Genomic DNA, 16,785 nt, shown 5'->3' with positions numbered 1-16,785 from the left:
CCACCTTATTCTCATGTTTTTAATATTGCTTTGTGTATAAGTGCAGATCATCTCCATACACCTTACTGCAGTATAACTGAAATGTTGATCACATGTTGTCCCATACTGGGTGTCAGAAATGCAATATGTCATGCCTTTTCAGCTCATATCACTATGTCTTCTAGCATAAGTGGTCCTTCATTCATGTTCAGAAAAGGAAAGCTGCACAATGCAAAGTGAGGAGAGTTAAAACGGCAGGAATGCAAGATCACAGATATAAAGCTGCAGATTATGCACACACCAAACCCATGCCTTTGTCAAACCACTCTCAAACTGGTTTTGCAACATGATAAATCATGTCCATAGCATTAAATTATAGCCGGACCATTGTCTGATCATACCTGGTGCATAGGCAAATAACATTTTAATGATAAATATTGATCAGACTGCTGACCAATCACAGTCAAGGCGCTCCTACAATCTATCCACATAATGGTAAAATAGATTTCTGAACACTGTCAATTGCCAACAATGGTTATGTAGATATCATGCTCATGATCACAGCCATTTCCCGGTTGGTGGCCCAGCCACTCTTTTCTGCACTGCCTCCCTGGCAACCCCTGCACTGTGGGACTGTCTCTGTATCCCTAAAGCCCCCCTTCCCAGCACTTGTCTGCACTTATCTTGCACTTGCCAGCAGCTGGCCCTTATTATTTATCTTGTTTCTACTAAACCTGTACTGCACTTCTCCTCTCCCTTTCCCTTTGCACTTTTTCCCTTCCCCTCTACCCTGCACTTGCGCGATCTGAATGACACCTGGCCTAGTAGGATCGTTGTCTGTGTCCCCTTGTTCCCCCCCCTGCCTCGTCACGCCTTGAAACACTTGTGTATCCATAAATGCAATATCATATCATATCATATAGTTTCATGACAGGTATCAATGGGCTATTACATTGGCGCTTAATCATGCTTCAAATGTTTTCTCCCATCTGTGCCAAATACCAGTTATGTTTTGATCTTGATAATTCCCGTTTTTTTCTTGCCAAATCACTTCATACATGTCGACTAAGTATGCTCATATCATTGTTTGGCTATAACAAGAAACGGAGGTAATCTGTGCTTAGAGGAGACGGGGGCCACACATTTTCCAGTTGTTATTGGCACGATTCCTAACAGTCTCCCTGTTTTTGCCAGTTCCCTGTTGTCCTAGGTAGCCACACTCCAGATAGAGGGAAATCACATGGACCAGAACAGAGCTCAGCTCAGCCTCATCCAGATGCATTTTTGATTTTGGCAAATGTGTGTGGTGCTTGCCCCAAAAAGTTTCAAAAATCATTGCTACAGAAGAAAGAGAGAGGGAATGGGTGCTCTGAAATGGGAATATCTGGTTGGCATAGGAACAGGCAATGCCATGACAAAAAAATGACAAATAACTCAAATCTCTTTTCCCAAACTCCTCTGCCGTTCTACTCAATGAACAGCATTGCAAAGAACAAGTCAGGTGCTGGGATTTCCATTTCCCAGCTGCACAGTGATTTCATATTGAGCCATTTCAGGCTAGTTACTGTAGATGTGTGGGCTGTATTTGGGCTATGGTTGGTGGCTTATATTTTGTTGTCCGCCTGAGGCTGACTTTCTACACAAACACCCACTCTCTATAACCCCACCCCCACTCTCTCTACCCCCACCCACCTCACTCCCAAGCCCCCCACCACCACCCACCCCACCACCATTATGAGAGCTGGTTGGGTTTTGTTTGGACTATTTTGGGCTACTTTTGACAAGACTGCTTTGTTCTTTATTTTCCCACAACCAACTGCCATCACCCACCCACCCTAGCCCCACACGTTCGAACACCCCACTCACCCAACCCTACCAACCCTAACCCCACACTCTCACTCTATGACCTCCCTCTCTATCCCGACCTCCCTAATCACCACCCTCTCTAAGCAAACCCACCCAACCCCACTCCTTCTACCCCCTCCCACACACCCTAACCTCACCCAGTCTAACAATGTCCACCTGCCCTACCTCAACCCTCTCTACCCACACTGTCTCTACTACCCCCACTATGTCTACCCAAACCTATCCACTCAATTACCACTCTCTTTAACCTCACACACCCAACCCGACTCTCTCTACCAGACCAACCCACCCTTACCCCACTCAGTCTACCCATTTCCACCTGCCCCACCTTCACCCTCTCTACCACCATTCTCTCTACTACCCCCACACTCTCTACCCCAACCCCTCCACCCAATCACCACCCTGTCTAACCTCATACACCCAATCCCGCTCTCTCTACTGAACCCACCCTCCCTAACCCCACCCTGTCTACTACCACCCACCTTACCCCTACTCTCTCTACACTCATCCACTCTAACTCCAACTCGCTCTATCCCATCCCACGCATGCTACCCCAGCTCGCTCTACCTCCACTCACTTTACCCCATCCACTCACTCTAAGCCCACTCTATCTAATCCCACACAACCCCCACTCCCTCCACACCAACCCACCTTACCCCACCCATTCTATGCCCATCCACCCAATCTCCACCCACTCTACCCTCACCCACCCAATCTCCAATCTCGTTACCCCTGCATACACACCCTACCCCCACCTTCTCTGCCCCACCTCACCTCCACTCTCTGTACCCACACTCACCCCCCATACCTCCACTCCCTCTACAACCTCCACTCTCTCTACACCCACCCACCTACCTCCATTCTCTATACAACTACCCACCCACCCCACACCCAATGACTTACCCTACCCTACCCCCAATCCCTCACCCTACCCTACCCCCAACTTCTCTACAAAACCAACACCCACGCTACCCTTGCTCTCTCAACCACATCCCTCGCAACCTACCCAGGCTCTCTCCATACCCCCACTCTCTCTACCCCACTCACATACTCTACCCTGACACTTTCTACTCCACCCACACAATCCTCACCCACTCTACTGTCACCCACCCGATCGCCAGTCTCTCTACCCCCACCCACTGTGTCTACCACCACCCACCCTAACCCCACCCACACACCCTTTACCCACCCTGTCTACTCCACCATATGCCCACTCTCTGTACCTCAACCCACCTACCCTACCTCCTATCTCTCTACCCTCACTCTACCTACCTCCCCTCTCCCTACCCACAATCACTCCCCTTCCTCACTCTATCTACACCCACCCACCCACACTATTTACACTCTCTCTATACCCACCCTACCTACACTCTCTCTACAAACCTCCACTCTCTGTACCACCTCCACTCTCTGTACCACTGCCCACCCTCCCACCACACTCTCTACCACACCCGCCCACACTACCTCAACTCTCCCTCTGCCTAATGCAACCAAACCACCCCCTATCAGTCATCTTACCCTACCCCAACTCTTTCGACCCCCAGCCACCCACTCTATCTCAACTCTCTCTACCCCAATCCACTCTTTCTACCCCCACTCACCCACCCTAAGCCCACTTTCTAACACCACCTACCTACCATACCCCCACTCACTCTATGACCCACCCACACTATCTGCACTCTCTACCCAAACCCACCCACTATGCCTCCACTTTATCCACCTTAACTCCACTCTCTACTGGGACACATCAGACCTCCACTGTCAACCCCAACCCACCCACCATACTCCCACTATCTACCCCCACCCACTCTACCTCCACTCTCTCTTTCCTCATTCCCACCCTGCCACCACTCTCTGTACCCCAACCCACCCATCTTTCTCTGCAACGCACCCCCACTGCACCTCAACTCTCTACCCACTCTCACCATTCCTCTCACAATGCCACTTTATTTCTTACCCTCTCACTCTCAACCTTTCTCACTCAAATTTCCTCTTGCTCATCATCAATGGCACCCCCTCTCAATTATTTTCTCCCTTGCTCTGTTCTCCTTCTTTCTCATTCTCTTGCACACCCGTACCGCTTATCGCATCCTCCTTTGAAAAGTTGCACTCTCCTCCTTGCACCTTATTGCCTATAAATGCAAAATGCAAAGAACAGTAATAAATGCCAAAAATATTGGCCTTGTCAATGCTTGTTACTTGTATTACTTATAGTGCTCAAGATGATGTCCTACGCCTTATAGGAATACTTCATGCAAAAAGAGCAAAGGTGGGGGTTTCATTGGGTAGTATGTAAATTCAGCCATTTCAGAGTAGGTGTGAGGCACAGCTTTTTAGCAATAAAAGCATTTAGCCAAACCAGCAAAATGGGTTTAGTTTTAGAAGCATTTAGTACAGTGTGCTGTCATTTTAAAAATGTGCATATTTTACAATTGTGATGTTTTCATCAGTGTGGGACTACATTAAAAAAAACATAATTAACTAATCCTATACTAATTTGTCCCACTAACTCATTAACTGCTCATCTAACATATAATGCAGTTCTAAACAAAGTGAGATTCATTCCATGTTAGTTTATTCTATGGGGAAATATGCACCAGCAGGAACCAAATTAAACAATGTCATACTGAAGTCTTCATTGTTCTAAACAGGCGAAGAAATAGTGCAGAAAATTCTTGTAATTTGATTGGTAAATGAAGGGGTGGAAGAGCTGATGTCAAAAGAGGGCTAACCCAAGAGTGACAGACAGAGTTTTTTTTAATGATCTGGGTAAAATAATAGGCAGAGCTGCTTGGGATCTGATTGCGAACAGTTCTGCCAGAGATTCAAGTGCTGTCGGTGTCTCCCTGGGAGGTGGGCTTCAGAGATGCAGTTTTGAAGACAGCTGATATGCCAGGCAGAAGAGGCTGTGCTGGGCTACTGGCTTCGAAGTAGAAAGAATTCCAAAGGCGGTGTCCGTGGGCTGAGCTGTGTGAGGGAGGTTCGCATAGATAAAGCTCTGGTGGCAAGTGCTTCAGAATTCACACATTTTGGTGAGTCAGGTCAAAGATGAGGAGCGTGAGAATGTATGAGATGCATTACACCTATTGAAAGACAGTGTAATCAGTAAACTTTAAAAAGCAAAATATCATGTTTCTCTAAGCATGTTTGCACTGGCTAAGAAAATGATGCACACTGAGTTAACTTTGCGATGTTTTTTTTATTTTTATATCTTTTTGATGTATTTATTTAAAAAACAATTGTATACAATGTTTTTATTTCTTCCATGTTGCCATATGCTTGTTTTCTTCACTGTGTTTATTTTCTAGAAGACGAGGTTATGCTCGCTGTTGGTAAGCATATGTTTATTTGTATTATTCTGGATTGTGTATAACAAAGACCAATATTATAACAAAAAGCAAAGCTGGTGCAACTTTATTGGTTTTATTTTACGTCTCCCATGTTTACTGTATTAGGGGAAAAATCAATGGATAATGCTAGTGTTATAACAATGTAGTAAATAATTTTGCTACCTCATTTACCACATGGGACAAGTTTAGGACACCAGTAAATATATACAAATAAGCAAGACAGAAGGTTGTGTGAGTGTGAATGCGCTTTTTTCTGCATGCTGTGAAGAGAAAGTGGTGCATCAGAGCACATAGGTTACTGAATGTACATAAGACAGTAACAGGGGTTATATTCAATAAGTGGCATTCTGAATAAACCCACTGGGTTCCCTAAACGTGCTAAATCCACAGAGTACCTGCAGACAGCCAAAAAAGGGGTCACAATTGTAACAAGGGAGGGTTAGTTCTATGATGGGGCGTTAGTATAAAAAAAGATATGCTCACCACTATACCACAAAAATAAGGTAATTCTAAAAATACCATGAAAATAAGATGCCACTAAAAATTACCGCCAATATAAGCTAACACCATATCACCAAAATAAGGTAATACTGAACTATCTCTAATGATAAGACCAGTTTACTGCCAGTTTACTGCCAAAATATCAGGTTAAGAAAATATCACCAAATCCCGAATTTACCCAAAAGAGAAAAACCCCTACAGCCTGGTAAGTATAAGGATCAAGCACATAGAAGATAGTTACCCCTATTCTCAAGCAAAGACTTGTATTAAGTCAGTGTGCCATCAGAGTCTCACAGCATACCTCAATTAAATTTCAGGAGCAAATTAATAATTTCAAGTGACTCTACCAAATAAAAAAAGCATGTCAAAAAATACAAAATGTATTACACAATTACAAAATTACAAGCAAAGTATAAAAAAAAAACATCATGGAATAACTAAATTCCAGATGGTCTTCAATTAAAAAGGAAAAAACAACTTTTATCCAGGTGGGGTTCGTACGTTCAACAGTTGATTCAAAGTCCATGGTGGTTATACTATGGAAAAATAATTGTTTGACATTTTCAATGCATGTTGCTAATGCACGATCACGAGGTAGGTTGTTGCAGAGATATAACATTACAAGTCTCTGTCATGCGGGGTAAGATATTTATAACCCTTTAGATGGTCGACATATGTATTGGTATATTGCGTTGAATAAGGCACTATCTCTAGTGACTTTCTTTGCTGTTATAGCCGTCTTCAGGACAATGGTACTGATTTAGTGATGTTATGTTGGATAGAAATACCCCTCCTTTCGTGTAATATTGTTCTTCGGACCCACTGTAAAACACAATATCGGATTGGCTTGTCAGATCAATGTAGCTAGTGACAATTTACATACATAATAATTGGTAGAGAAAACATCTAAATGTGATGACAATGGTGGACACTGACCTCACTGTTGACAGCAAGTCGAGTTGGAATGAGAGAAACTTTGCAACATTCAAGATTTTATCATCTTTTTCTTGAAATTGGTTCAGCACAGCAATGTTAAATAAAGTATTTTTGAAAAGCCGGTCTAAACTTGGTTTAACTTTCCTCTGAAAGCTTAGAATCTCAACTTTTCAAGAAGCCTAGAACCGACTTCCTACTCCTCATACTATTGCCGTAATCACGATTCTCGCACTCGCAAATTTTAACACGATTTGCGATTTGGTTCAAAATCCAGCCACGTGTGAAAACAGCAGCTTCCTTGCTTTCCTTGCTAAAAATTCGTTTGCCTCTTAAGAACCAATCTCTTAGTTAAAATAATCTAATGCAAGCTATTTTAACTTGAGTAGAACTGTCTCCTAGAGATCCTGTCACCTGTCATTCTTAAGCTGCGAGCTGTCATATGTAATTCCAAAGTTGCACGCTGTCACTTGTCATTTTGAGTTGTTTTAAATCCGAAAATCTACCTTTACTAAATCGTTCATAACTCCGGAACCGTTTGGGTTAGGAACGAAATTTAACTTTCATCTGGAAGCTGAGACCCTAGGCTGTCCTTGGACCCCAAAACGATAGTGCTACTCCTTGTAGTTCCTTTGTAATCGCGCCCGGCGCACTCGGAAAAATCTGCCGCGATTTGACATTTTGCAACCTGACAACCATTCATAGAGCATTGCTAAAGTGATCCTGAACTCATTCAAAGTATCTATCACTCACCCTGAACCTCTAGAGGGAATTAAAAGCATTTTAGCATATTTTTCACTTCCTTGCAAACCACATTCAAAGCATTTTGGGCCTGTGTTTAAAACTCCGACCTGTTTTCCTCTAAGCTTGCTGGGGGGGAACTGAATTTCGTATTGTATTGATTGCATTCCTGAGAACTGTGTGCTCTCCTTTCCATCTCCTTATATTGCATAAGGGGGGAAGTGGATTGCCAGAGAAAAGTGATTACATTGTGTTGTTGAAATCATATTGAGTATTTTCTGTATTGCATTTTCATTCCACATTGCATCCATTTGAAACCATAAAAGTATTGTCGCTATCGTATCCATCCTATAACCACTCATCATTGATTATAAAGAAGTGTGCTAGTGCCGGACTATCCATTATTGATTACTGCTCAGATTAAGTGTGATATTCAATTATTAATTTATTATAAGGTGTGATATATATATATATATATATATATATATATATATATATATATATATATTGTTTAAATTATCAAATAAACCTTTTAAACTTGAAAAACAGAACTACTTCTTGGCTCAGTGGGGTCAGGGGGATTCCAAGAGAGGGGTGTTATATAGGGGTAGTCATCCAGAACGCATGAACTGGACGTAAAGATATATCAATAAGGGTTTCCATTCAGTATCCCAGACTAGGCATTGACTTAGCTGTAGTGTTGAATTGAATCCTCTTACAGTATGAATGCACATTTGGGTAGCATGGTTCTCATTTTAGATACAGAGCAGCAGGATGTTCATCGATTCACAGTGCATGAGGTAGTGTGCAAATTATCTGGGAAGTAGGGGGCTGCGTCCTTTCCAGCACAGCATAACCAAGCCCCGAATCTATTGTAGCAACCCTGCATGGCAGCCATTGGTGATAGTGCGACAGTAGTACCTCCCATGAGAATATCTCAGCGCACCGTCTCCCAATGTATTCTTCTTTTCAGAAGAACATCATTAATAGCTATATTAAAAAAATGGGCACAAGCCGATTGAGCAATGGGTGCTGCAGGTTCCTTTCAACCTCCAAAAGTTTGTCTAGGATTTCAATGTTGTCTCTGCACACATTTGTGAAAATGCAACAAGACTCACAACAAAGGAAGGGGTGGGATTACATATATTCTGCCCCTACTTGCTACGGTCACTACTGGCCAGAGGCAGACCCATATGATTTTATTTAAATGAGAATGAGGGACTCCAAGAACACCCACCATCTCCACCCTCCCCCGCAATCCTCGGCTCCCATCCACAGGAAGGGCAGGATCGCAGAAATCAGTAATACCAAGTAAACTATATCTGTACAGGCCAACATATTGCTCATTAAGCAAGTTCCCAAAATGGGATGGGTGTGGCTAAAATCAAGCAATCATGTGGCAGGCAGCAGCTCAAGGCCCTGAGCAAACAGAAACAAAGGTCACACGTACTCTTAACAACACGACCGACATTCACAACTGTAACAAAATACAGGCTAGCAAGGAGGTTCACAGAGTGCTCGATTTGTGCTGAATCAACACGTTATTTTAAGCAAGAAAATAATGTTTCCATTAATGGGGCAGCAAAGTGCAAATGTGCGGCGAGAAAACGATCTTGTGGCTGCCTATGCTTTGCATCTTTAAAATAAAAGCATGTTTTTCACTACAAAAAAAATGTCCACTGTAGACAGTGGACCATCTGAGTCCCGCCTTCATGCGTAAATCACTGCAAGTCAATTAATGCATTGCCCAGTAGGAATTTGACCACTCCCTTTAACCAAGCCTTGCTTTGCATTCAAAATGCCTGCCAGTGTTTGTTCAAAGCAGTCGTTTGAGACTTAATTACTTAATTGGAGATGTAAACATGCTGCTGTTTTACCAGGGCTGCCTTCATCCACAGATTTATAGGCACTCTGTGTGTCCTTCAATGAAGTTCTGTTAAAACAAGCATTGGCAAAGCCAACGTTTTTGGCTTGTGCATACGTTTTAAGCTTTTGCCCGGCACTGATTGATATTAGATGCTAAATTTTGCACCTACCAACAATGGGTAGTTAATACTGCTATGGCTGTGCTGGCAGGTGCCTTTCCCGTGCCTACTGCCTAAACAAAGGTCCAAACTATTGGCATTGCCAATGCTTAATTTAAAACCCAACGCTGTTTCGGTCGTGTTTGTGTGGGTTTGGCAGTAATTTGCACATTTTGGAAACCATTTTTCCCCAATGTGTGAGGGCGGAACTCCCCCACCACGCAACCCCTTGATGTGGGGGCAGGCTCGCTTGCTGCACTCGCTCGCTTACAAATTCGTCCTGCAAAATTTCCACCCCACCACCTTTCAAAGTCACCAGTCACCACTGGACAGGGATACTCTATATATTTTGGGATCCACTTTCCTACAGCTGGATTGAAGTTAATTGATGGGATTCCCCCGCCTGGGGGTGGGGGAGTATTGAAATACCACAAGGTGCTGTGAGTCAAGATTGACGCTCATTTTTAGAACATTGTGTTTTCTGTATTGCAATAACGGGGTATGTTTTAGGTGAGGGATGAAATCCGTGGACATCAGTAGTGCTGCATGACATTGAAGAGACACATGAACATTGGTGCATGAGGTTGCAGTATTGAACAGGTAGGGGGATCTGCAGGGCAGCATTAAGGTGCATGGTGAAGCTGCAAGTCTCGGCCTTGGAATAACAAGGGTTTGCTATAGGTCAGGATTGGGATCAGCATAGCTGTTTTCAGGCACCCAGACATTCTGCAGGCTAGACGACTTACATTTACTGTGGTGACAGGAGGAGGATGGGACCAGTAAAGGGTTTTTTGGGTAGCCACACCAGCCTAGCAAGGAAGGATAGCTGTAATGATTGGTTGTATGTCACAACGTTGAATGCCTTCTGTAACAAACTACCCAAAAGTGGCCCTGTTTAGATGAACCGTGTTTTTAAAAGGGAGTTCAGACACCCACAGCCACTCCTTAAGCATTACCTTTTCACTCTATTGCCATGCAGCCATATTTTTACCTGCTTGATTGTCATATTTGACTTGGAAGTGTCTTCGACATGAATTCTACATTTTATCTGCAACGTGATTGTTCAAGTTATGGATGTATCTATTGGTGTACAGGTTCCTAGTTGCTCCAATTTACACAGCCCTTTCACTCCTAGTTTAGGATGTGAAAGAATGTTTTCAGCATATAGGTAGTCTTTCTGAGCAGAGCATGCAGTTGAGAGAGAAGGAAGAGGTCCCTGAATTGGCTAGCTTTTCTGTGGGAGTGGGCAGTGGCTGAAGGAACAGGCCACAAATTAATTACTAGCTCTCACACAGTTCTATAGTTATGACCATTATGTTGGGGAAGTATAGCGGTGGAATGGCCTGTCAGCCAAAGCCTAGGTAGGTCCGAGCAAAGGGAGGGTAACAGCGAGGGCTCAGGGGCATTACCAGCCATGTACGCCCTCGACAAGATGGTAATCGCTAAGCCTCCATTTGGATTGCAAATTGTTTTAATCTTTTATTTTAAGAGCAGGGCTCTGCAGGTATTGAATGAGCCTAATCTCCTGTAAAAATAAACAAGATGGCTGCCACCGGAGTAAATAGAAAAGGAACTAAGACCCTTTTCTAATTCTATGGTGGGTCACGGACGGACAGAGACAGGGAGTGGGAAAGTGGGCAGGTGAAAGAGGTACGGTGGGTTTGGGATGTCGGACTGTGGGGTGTTGGGAACAGAGGACGGGATAGGAGGGGGCCACGTGAGAAAGCGCTAAAAAAAGTGGCAGTACCTGGGGAAGGAGTTCAAGTGCCTAGTGGAATACCGATGGGACACTGGCAGTTCTCTCTTTATTTCCAGGCATCTCATTGGTTGAGCACCCGTCGCCGGTTTAAATAAGGCATTCTTCGTAATTGTCTCACAGTCAGGTAGGGGTTGAACTATGTTTGTAGTCTAAAAATAATTCAGTGAGTCAAGGTCCAAAGTCCCAGTTAACAAATGTACCTATTGGCCTGGAAGGGGTGATAAGTGCATCAAGGTATCTAAGGTAGATAAATGTAAAATTAGCAGTGCTTCCTGTATTTGCTGGTACACCTTCCTTTCATTTTTCCCTTCATGCTTAGTAAGCAAACTTAAAACTTAAACATCCCTCTGCCAGGCACAACGTTACCACCATTGAAAATCATATGTCCTACCTCCGTCATTTTGGTAATAAAACAGTCCATATAGTCCCTGGGGCAATTGGGATCATGTGTTCGCAGATGAGATTTGATTCCATCTAAAATCACTTTTGAAATCTTATTGAAGTTTGTAAAAATGCGTTGGTGAAGTCCAGGAAGGTAGTTCATGATATCTGGGTAAATGTTGTACATCTGCAAACAAAATAAAGAAAGCACATTGAGAGATCCATCATAAGGTAAACCTTTTCATTGTTTTAAGAAGAAACATACCATTTCCAAAAGGACGTTTTCACATGATTATGGTCATGTTGTCATAAACCTTGTATCCACTGCACAGTATAAAAGGGGCTAAGCGAACATGGACACTCCTTGGGAAGAGCAGGTGGAATGTGAGAACAATAACAGAAGTCTTTGTTATCATTATATATGCTTGGGTGAGGTCTTATCCGATATATAATCAGGTTTTGGAAGAAATGTTAGCAGTTGGATAATGACAGACTGCAAGCAGTTTAGGTATATGTAAGAACAGCAAATGGTTTAAAATGCAATCCTCTGAGAGACAATCAAATTCACAAACATGTTCACACCAGAGGAAAGGATAGCAAGAAGGGCTATGATGTAGGAATTCAAATTTCTAGCAGGGTTGAAGTGGCTCCCCAAAGCAGCACAGGGTGTAGGTAATGCCAGTCATACACAAACATACCAGTGTAAACTAGCAAAGAAGGCATATGCTATAGGAATTCAAATCCATAACAGGGATGGAGTGGAAGTCCAAAAAAAATACTGGATGGAAAATGAACAGTGGTGGTTATACTGAACGATAATTGCACCCAGAAAGTGGACAGAAAATATTAACCTACATTTTGCATGGGATGTTTTAATTAAGCAATGAAACCTGCCGAGGGTAATGCTCCTGAGGCAATAGTTAGAAGCCCAAGTGAAGTGAGGGCTTTAACGTAGCCCTGGGGAATGACCTGACTGGTAATGCCCCCTTGCCCTCTGAGGGTCCTATTGCCATTAGTACCCCGGCATGTCTACCGGGCTAATAGCATTTTTTCTCGATTTGATAAACGGCTTTTAATCCGTTTCTCAACTCGAGAAAAAAGGGGAAAAAATGGCCACCAGTTATCAGGGATTAGGGACTCAGGGGCCGATTCATGGAACAAACGTGCGCCGAAAATCTTCGCGCAAGCATGCGCAAGCGGAAAAAAACAGGCGCACACGCACGCGTGCGATTCATGGAAGTCCTTGCGCGTGTTCACCGCGGGATGTGCGCCAAACCCGTGCATGGTGCACAAGTCACTGCAACATCGCGAAAGGCGTGCGCGACGCGCACAGTGAAAGCGCACAACCTCAGCGCACACACCAGAAAGTGGGCGGGACATGGGGCGTAACGCGCGGAATGGGGAACAACACGCGAAAATATGGGCGTAACTAGGGATGTACTGCAGGGAAGCAGACGGAACGCCCACACGCACTCGAACCACACGTATTCATGGAATCGAATAGGGCAAAGCCACGCACAGCCAAAGACATGCACAAGCTGAAACACGGCCGCCACACGAAGGCAGGCGGTAGAGTCCCAGCGCATCAAAAAAGTGGCGCGCGGGAAGTTAAATACGAGATTGAGCGGGGTACGTGGATTTCAGGGGGGCGCGAGAAATTCTACACGCGATTGGCCTGGGTACGTGTATTACAGGGGTGCGCGAGAAAATCTACACGCGATTGGCCTGGGTACGTGGATTTCAGGGGTGCGCGAGAAATGCTACACGCGATTGGCCTGGGTACGTGGATTTCAGGGGTGCGCGAGAAATGCTACACGCGATTGGGCCTGTGCGAGTGGGGCAGTGTATTACGTGGGTGTGCGGGCCCACAAGGCCCCCACCCATGTCTCCCACCACCCCCACCCCCCAGTCACCAGGGGCAGCCTCCACAAGGCACCCACCCATGTCACCCATGTCTCCCACCACCCCCACCCCTCCAGTCACCAGGGGCAGCCTCCACCACGCCCCCAACCGTGTCTCCCACCACCCCCACCCCCCAGCAGGCCCCCACTCATGTCCCCTTGCACCCCCACCCCCCAGCACTGTGGGGCAGCTGCCAGCAGGCCCCCAACCATGTCCCCTTGCACCCCCACCCCCCAGCAGGCCCCCACTCATGTCCCCCTGCACCCCCACCCCCCAACACTGTGGGGCACCTGCCAGCAGGCCCCCAACCATGTCCCCTTGCACCCCCACCCCCCAGCAGGCCCCCACTCATGTCCCCCTGCACCCCCACCCCCCAGCACTGTGGGGCACCTGCCAGCAGGCCCCCAACCATGTCCCACTCATGTCCCCTTGCACCCCCACCCCCCAGCAGGCCCCCACTCATGTCCCCTTGCACCCCCACCCCCCTGCAGGCCCCCACTCATGTCCCCCTGCCCCCAGGTCCTGACGAAACGCAATCATGGCAGTAATGGGCAGCATACCCAGCACAAACACCCAGCCAAGGATTGCATCCACCCACATAGTAGATGCAATTACATGATACAACTCCAATGGCAAGTATGTAAATGAACACATGTCCGTCACACACACATACACAATGGGTGCAAGTGAATGTCAAAACCCATATCATGACATGCATGAAACCAATGAGAAAATACCACAAATGTAAGTAATAAATATATGTATTAAAGATGAAAATGAAGTAAAGAAATAAAACACACAACAATGGGGATGACAAAACAAATGGTCCATGTCCGAGAACTAATAGAAAAAATCAAAAAACAAAGGAATCCAAAAACTAATGTAGTCCAAAGAAAAATAATGCGGGAAAAAATAGGGAAAAACCATTGCCTCATGGTGAACACAAATATAAATCCAACAAATGTTTTCCAAACATCAAACTATGTACAAGAATATCCCAGGGTCCATGAGCCCAACACCATAAATGAAACCTACTACTACTAACTAATAATAAAAATATATACAGAAAAGTGGCCATTGTCCGAGCGGTCCAAAAAAAACTTAAAAAATAAAGGAAACCTAACACTAACTAACTAAAGAACTATATACAATGGCAGCGGGCAAGTCCTGCGGCTCACTCTGTGATGTTGCCGGCCAGGGCATCATCGAACTCCATGTCGATGTCCCGAAGGCGGGACTCTGTCCTGGGCCCGAGGTCTCGCAGGGACAACCCCGTGTCCACCTCAAACTCCCTGCGAGCTTCCTCGAGGCACTCAGCCCGCCTCAACGCCCGACGCATGGAGAACTCCGCCCTGACCATGGTGAGCCGCTCCTCTTCCGCCCGCTGCCGCTCCGCACCTATCCGCTGGACCAACTGCTCCCACACGGAAGACACTGCCATCCCAGGGTTCTCCTGCCCTCCGGCCGATGCCTGCCCCTCTGATCTTGATGGCCCCGAGCCATGATGCCTCCCACGTCGAGCCTGCTGCTGCCTCCGACGCCACTGCCTCTGCCAGCACGACGGCATCCAGGCTGATGGAATCCACCGATGCCGTCGTGCACGTGCCCTGCCAGATGATGCCGGCACATCCTCCATCTGCAGGGGGACAGTTGCTGGTGTGTCCACCCCTGCTGGACCTTCGACTCCCGACTGTGGCAGGGATGGGGTCCCCACCGAGCTGGCTGCGTTGGTCGGGGCAGGTCCACAGGGGGCCCTGGTGGCATCTGGGCCGGAAGACGGCATGGAGCACGACTGGCGCATAGCCTCCACAGAGGAGGAGAGGGTCGCCAGAAGGCCACACACATGTAGGAAACCCCCGACCATGGCGGCTCCCAAATGGTTCACGTACGCACGGTGCTCTTCGTGATGATGTGCATGCTCCTCCCGGGAAGCATGCACCTCATCACGAATGCCAGCCGTGCGCAACGCGACACCAATCAGGACACTCTCCACATGGCCAGGGGTCCCCTCGTCCGCAGGTAGAGGAGTGTCAGATGACATGGACATCTCCCCTACCTGCGGACGGGCCTGGGATGGGGCATCCCTGCTGGTGCATGGTGGTGCAGTCACAGTGTCAGGGACAGTGACATGCACAGGCACCTCCAAGGCGACCTGTGCTGCCTCCTGCCCCTGGCCCTGGACTGCACCACTTGCAACAGCAGGGATGCCCCCACCAGGCCCCATGTGTGGCTCAGTAGCGGCCTCCTCCCCCTCTGTGGAAACCACCAACCTGGATGTCTCCACGCCGTCTTCCGCCGGTGCAAGCCCCTGTGGGGGCTCACCCACCCCTTCCGCTGCAGCCGTGGTGGCATCCCCGCCGCTCTGCTCCACATCGCCTCCTCCGCCCTCTTCTTCACTTGCCACTGTGAAGAGGGAGACATAGAACACAAGCATCAGGGTACTGTACAATGGTCCCCTAGACAGGAAGCAACAGCAGATGAGTGGCACTGTCATACATCACTTCCATCATGTCCCTCCACAACACATGGGTCAGTGCAGGCAAAACACATACAGTAACAGGCATGGCGCATGCCATGGACATTGGCATACATGACCAAGGGACTCATGATTCATACAATGTTGGTTTTAAACTCACATGCATCATGGGTCTTGCCATCACATGCACACACCTCACCGTAGTTCCATCCATCTGGCCTCGTACACCACAGACGCAGTGGATACAAGGATGACTAGGCTGCATCAGTGAATCTGAACATTGTCACAGACATGTGTCATGCATCCATGGCAGTTACAAGTCACAGACACGCAGGTCAGACACACACACATGGACACCATACGTGTACATGGGACCAGCACCCATCCCTCACCCCCACCCATGTCCAGGAACAGAGACTGCCATGCTTCCATGTGTCCATTCCGCACAGAGCCCCCCATGTTGCAATAGAACACATGCACCAACCATGTGGTTCACACATCACTGTACTCACATGCCTGACCATGATGTCCCTGCACACACACATACGTACATGGCCTATGTCACACATACAGGCAGGTATCAGACAACCAGCACACTGAAACATGCCCTGTCTCACACAGTAATGCTTGGCCACTTACCGGCCAACTCCAGATGGGTCTGCCTCCGAAGGATCTGGGCGTGGAGCGCTGGGTCTACGCGTTCCAGGACCCTCATCTGGATGTCACTCAGGCGTGCCCGGCCCCCCTCCGTGAGGCGCCGGGCCTTATTGAGGGTCCTGGACCTCAAGTCCTCCCAGCGCTTCTTGATGTGCTTGATGTCGCGGGTTGCCACCCCCTACGCGTTGATGGCAACCACTACATCGTCCCAGATCC

General features: G+C 46.8%; 1 protein-coding gene across 4 annotated transcripts in view; it reads right to left on the bottom strand.

The window, feature by feature from the left end:
• LOC138566786 (cytochrome P450 2F2-like) overlaps positions 1-16,785 on the bottom strand; it is a 376,524-nt gene that overhangs the window by 190,611 nt on the left and 169,128 nt on the right. For 3 of the 4 annotated variants that reach the window (XM_069644438.1, XM_069644439.1, XM_069644436.1), the window contains exon 5: positions 11,545-11,721. The exons of the other annotated variant lie outside the window; for it this stretch is intronic. In XM_069644438.1, coding sequence (XP_069500539.1) covers positions 11,545-11,721 — 177 coding nt within the window. The remainder of the gene's footprint in view (positions 1-11,544; positions 11,722-16,785) is intronic. 4 annotated transcript variants of the gene reach the window in all.

Source organism: Ambystoma mexicanum, chromosome 2p (genome assembly GCF_040938575.1).
Source record: "Ambystoma mexicanum isolate Mex_15411 chromosome 2p, UKY_AmexF1_1, whole genome shotgun sequence".
Lineage (NCBI taxonomy): Eukaryota > Metazoa > Chordata > Amphibia > Caudata > Ambystomatidae > Ambystoma > Ambystoma mexicanum.
Note: the sequence above shows the minus strand (reverse complement) of the source record. Positions and strands in the feature narration are given on the sequence as shown.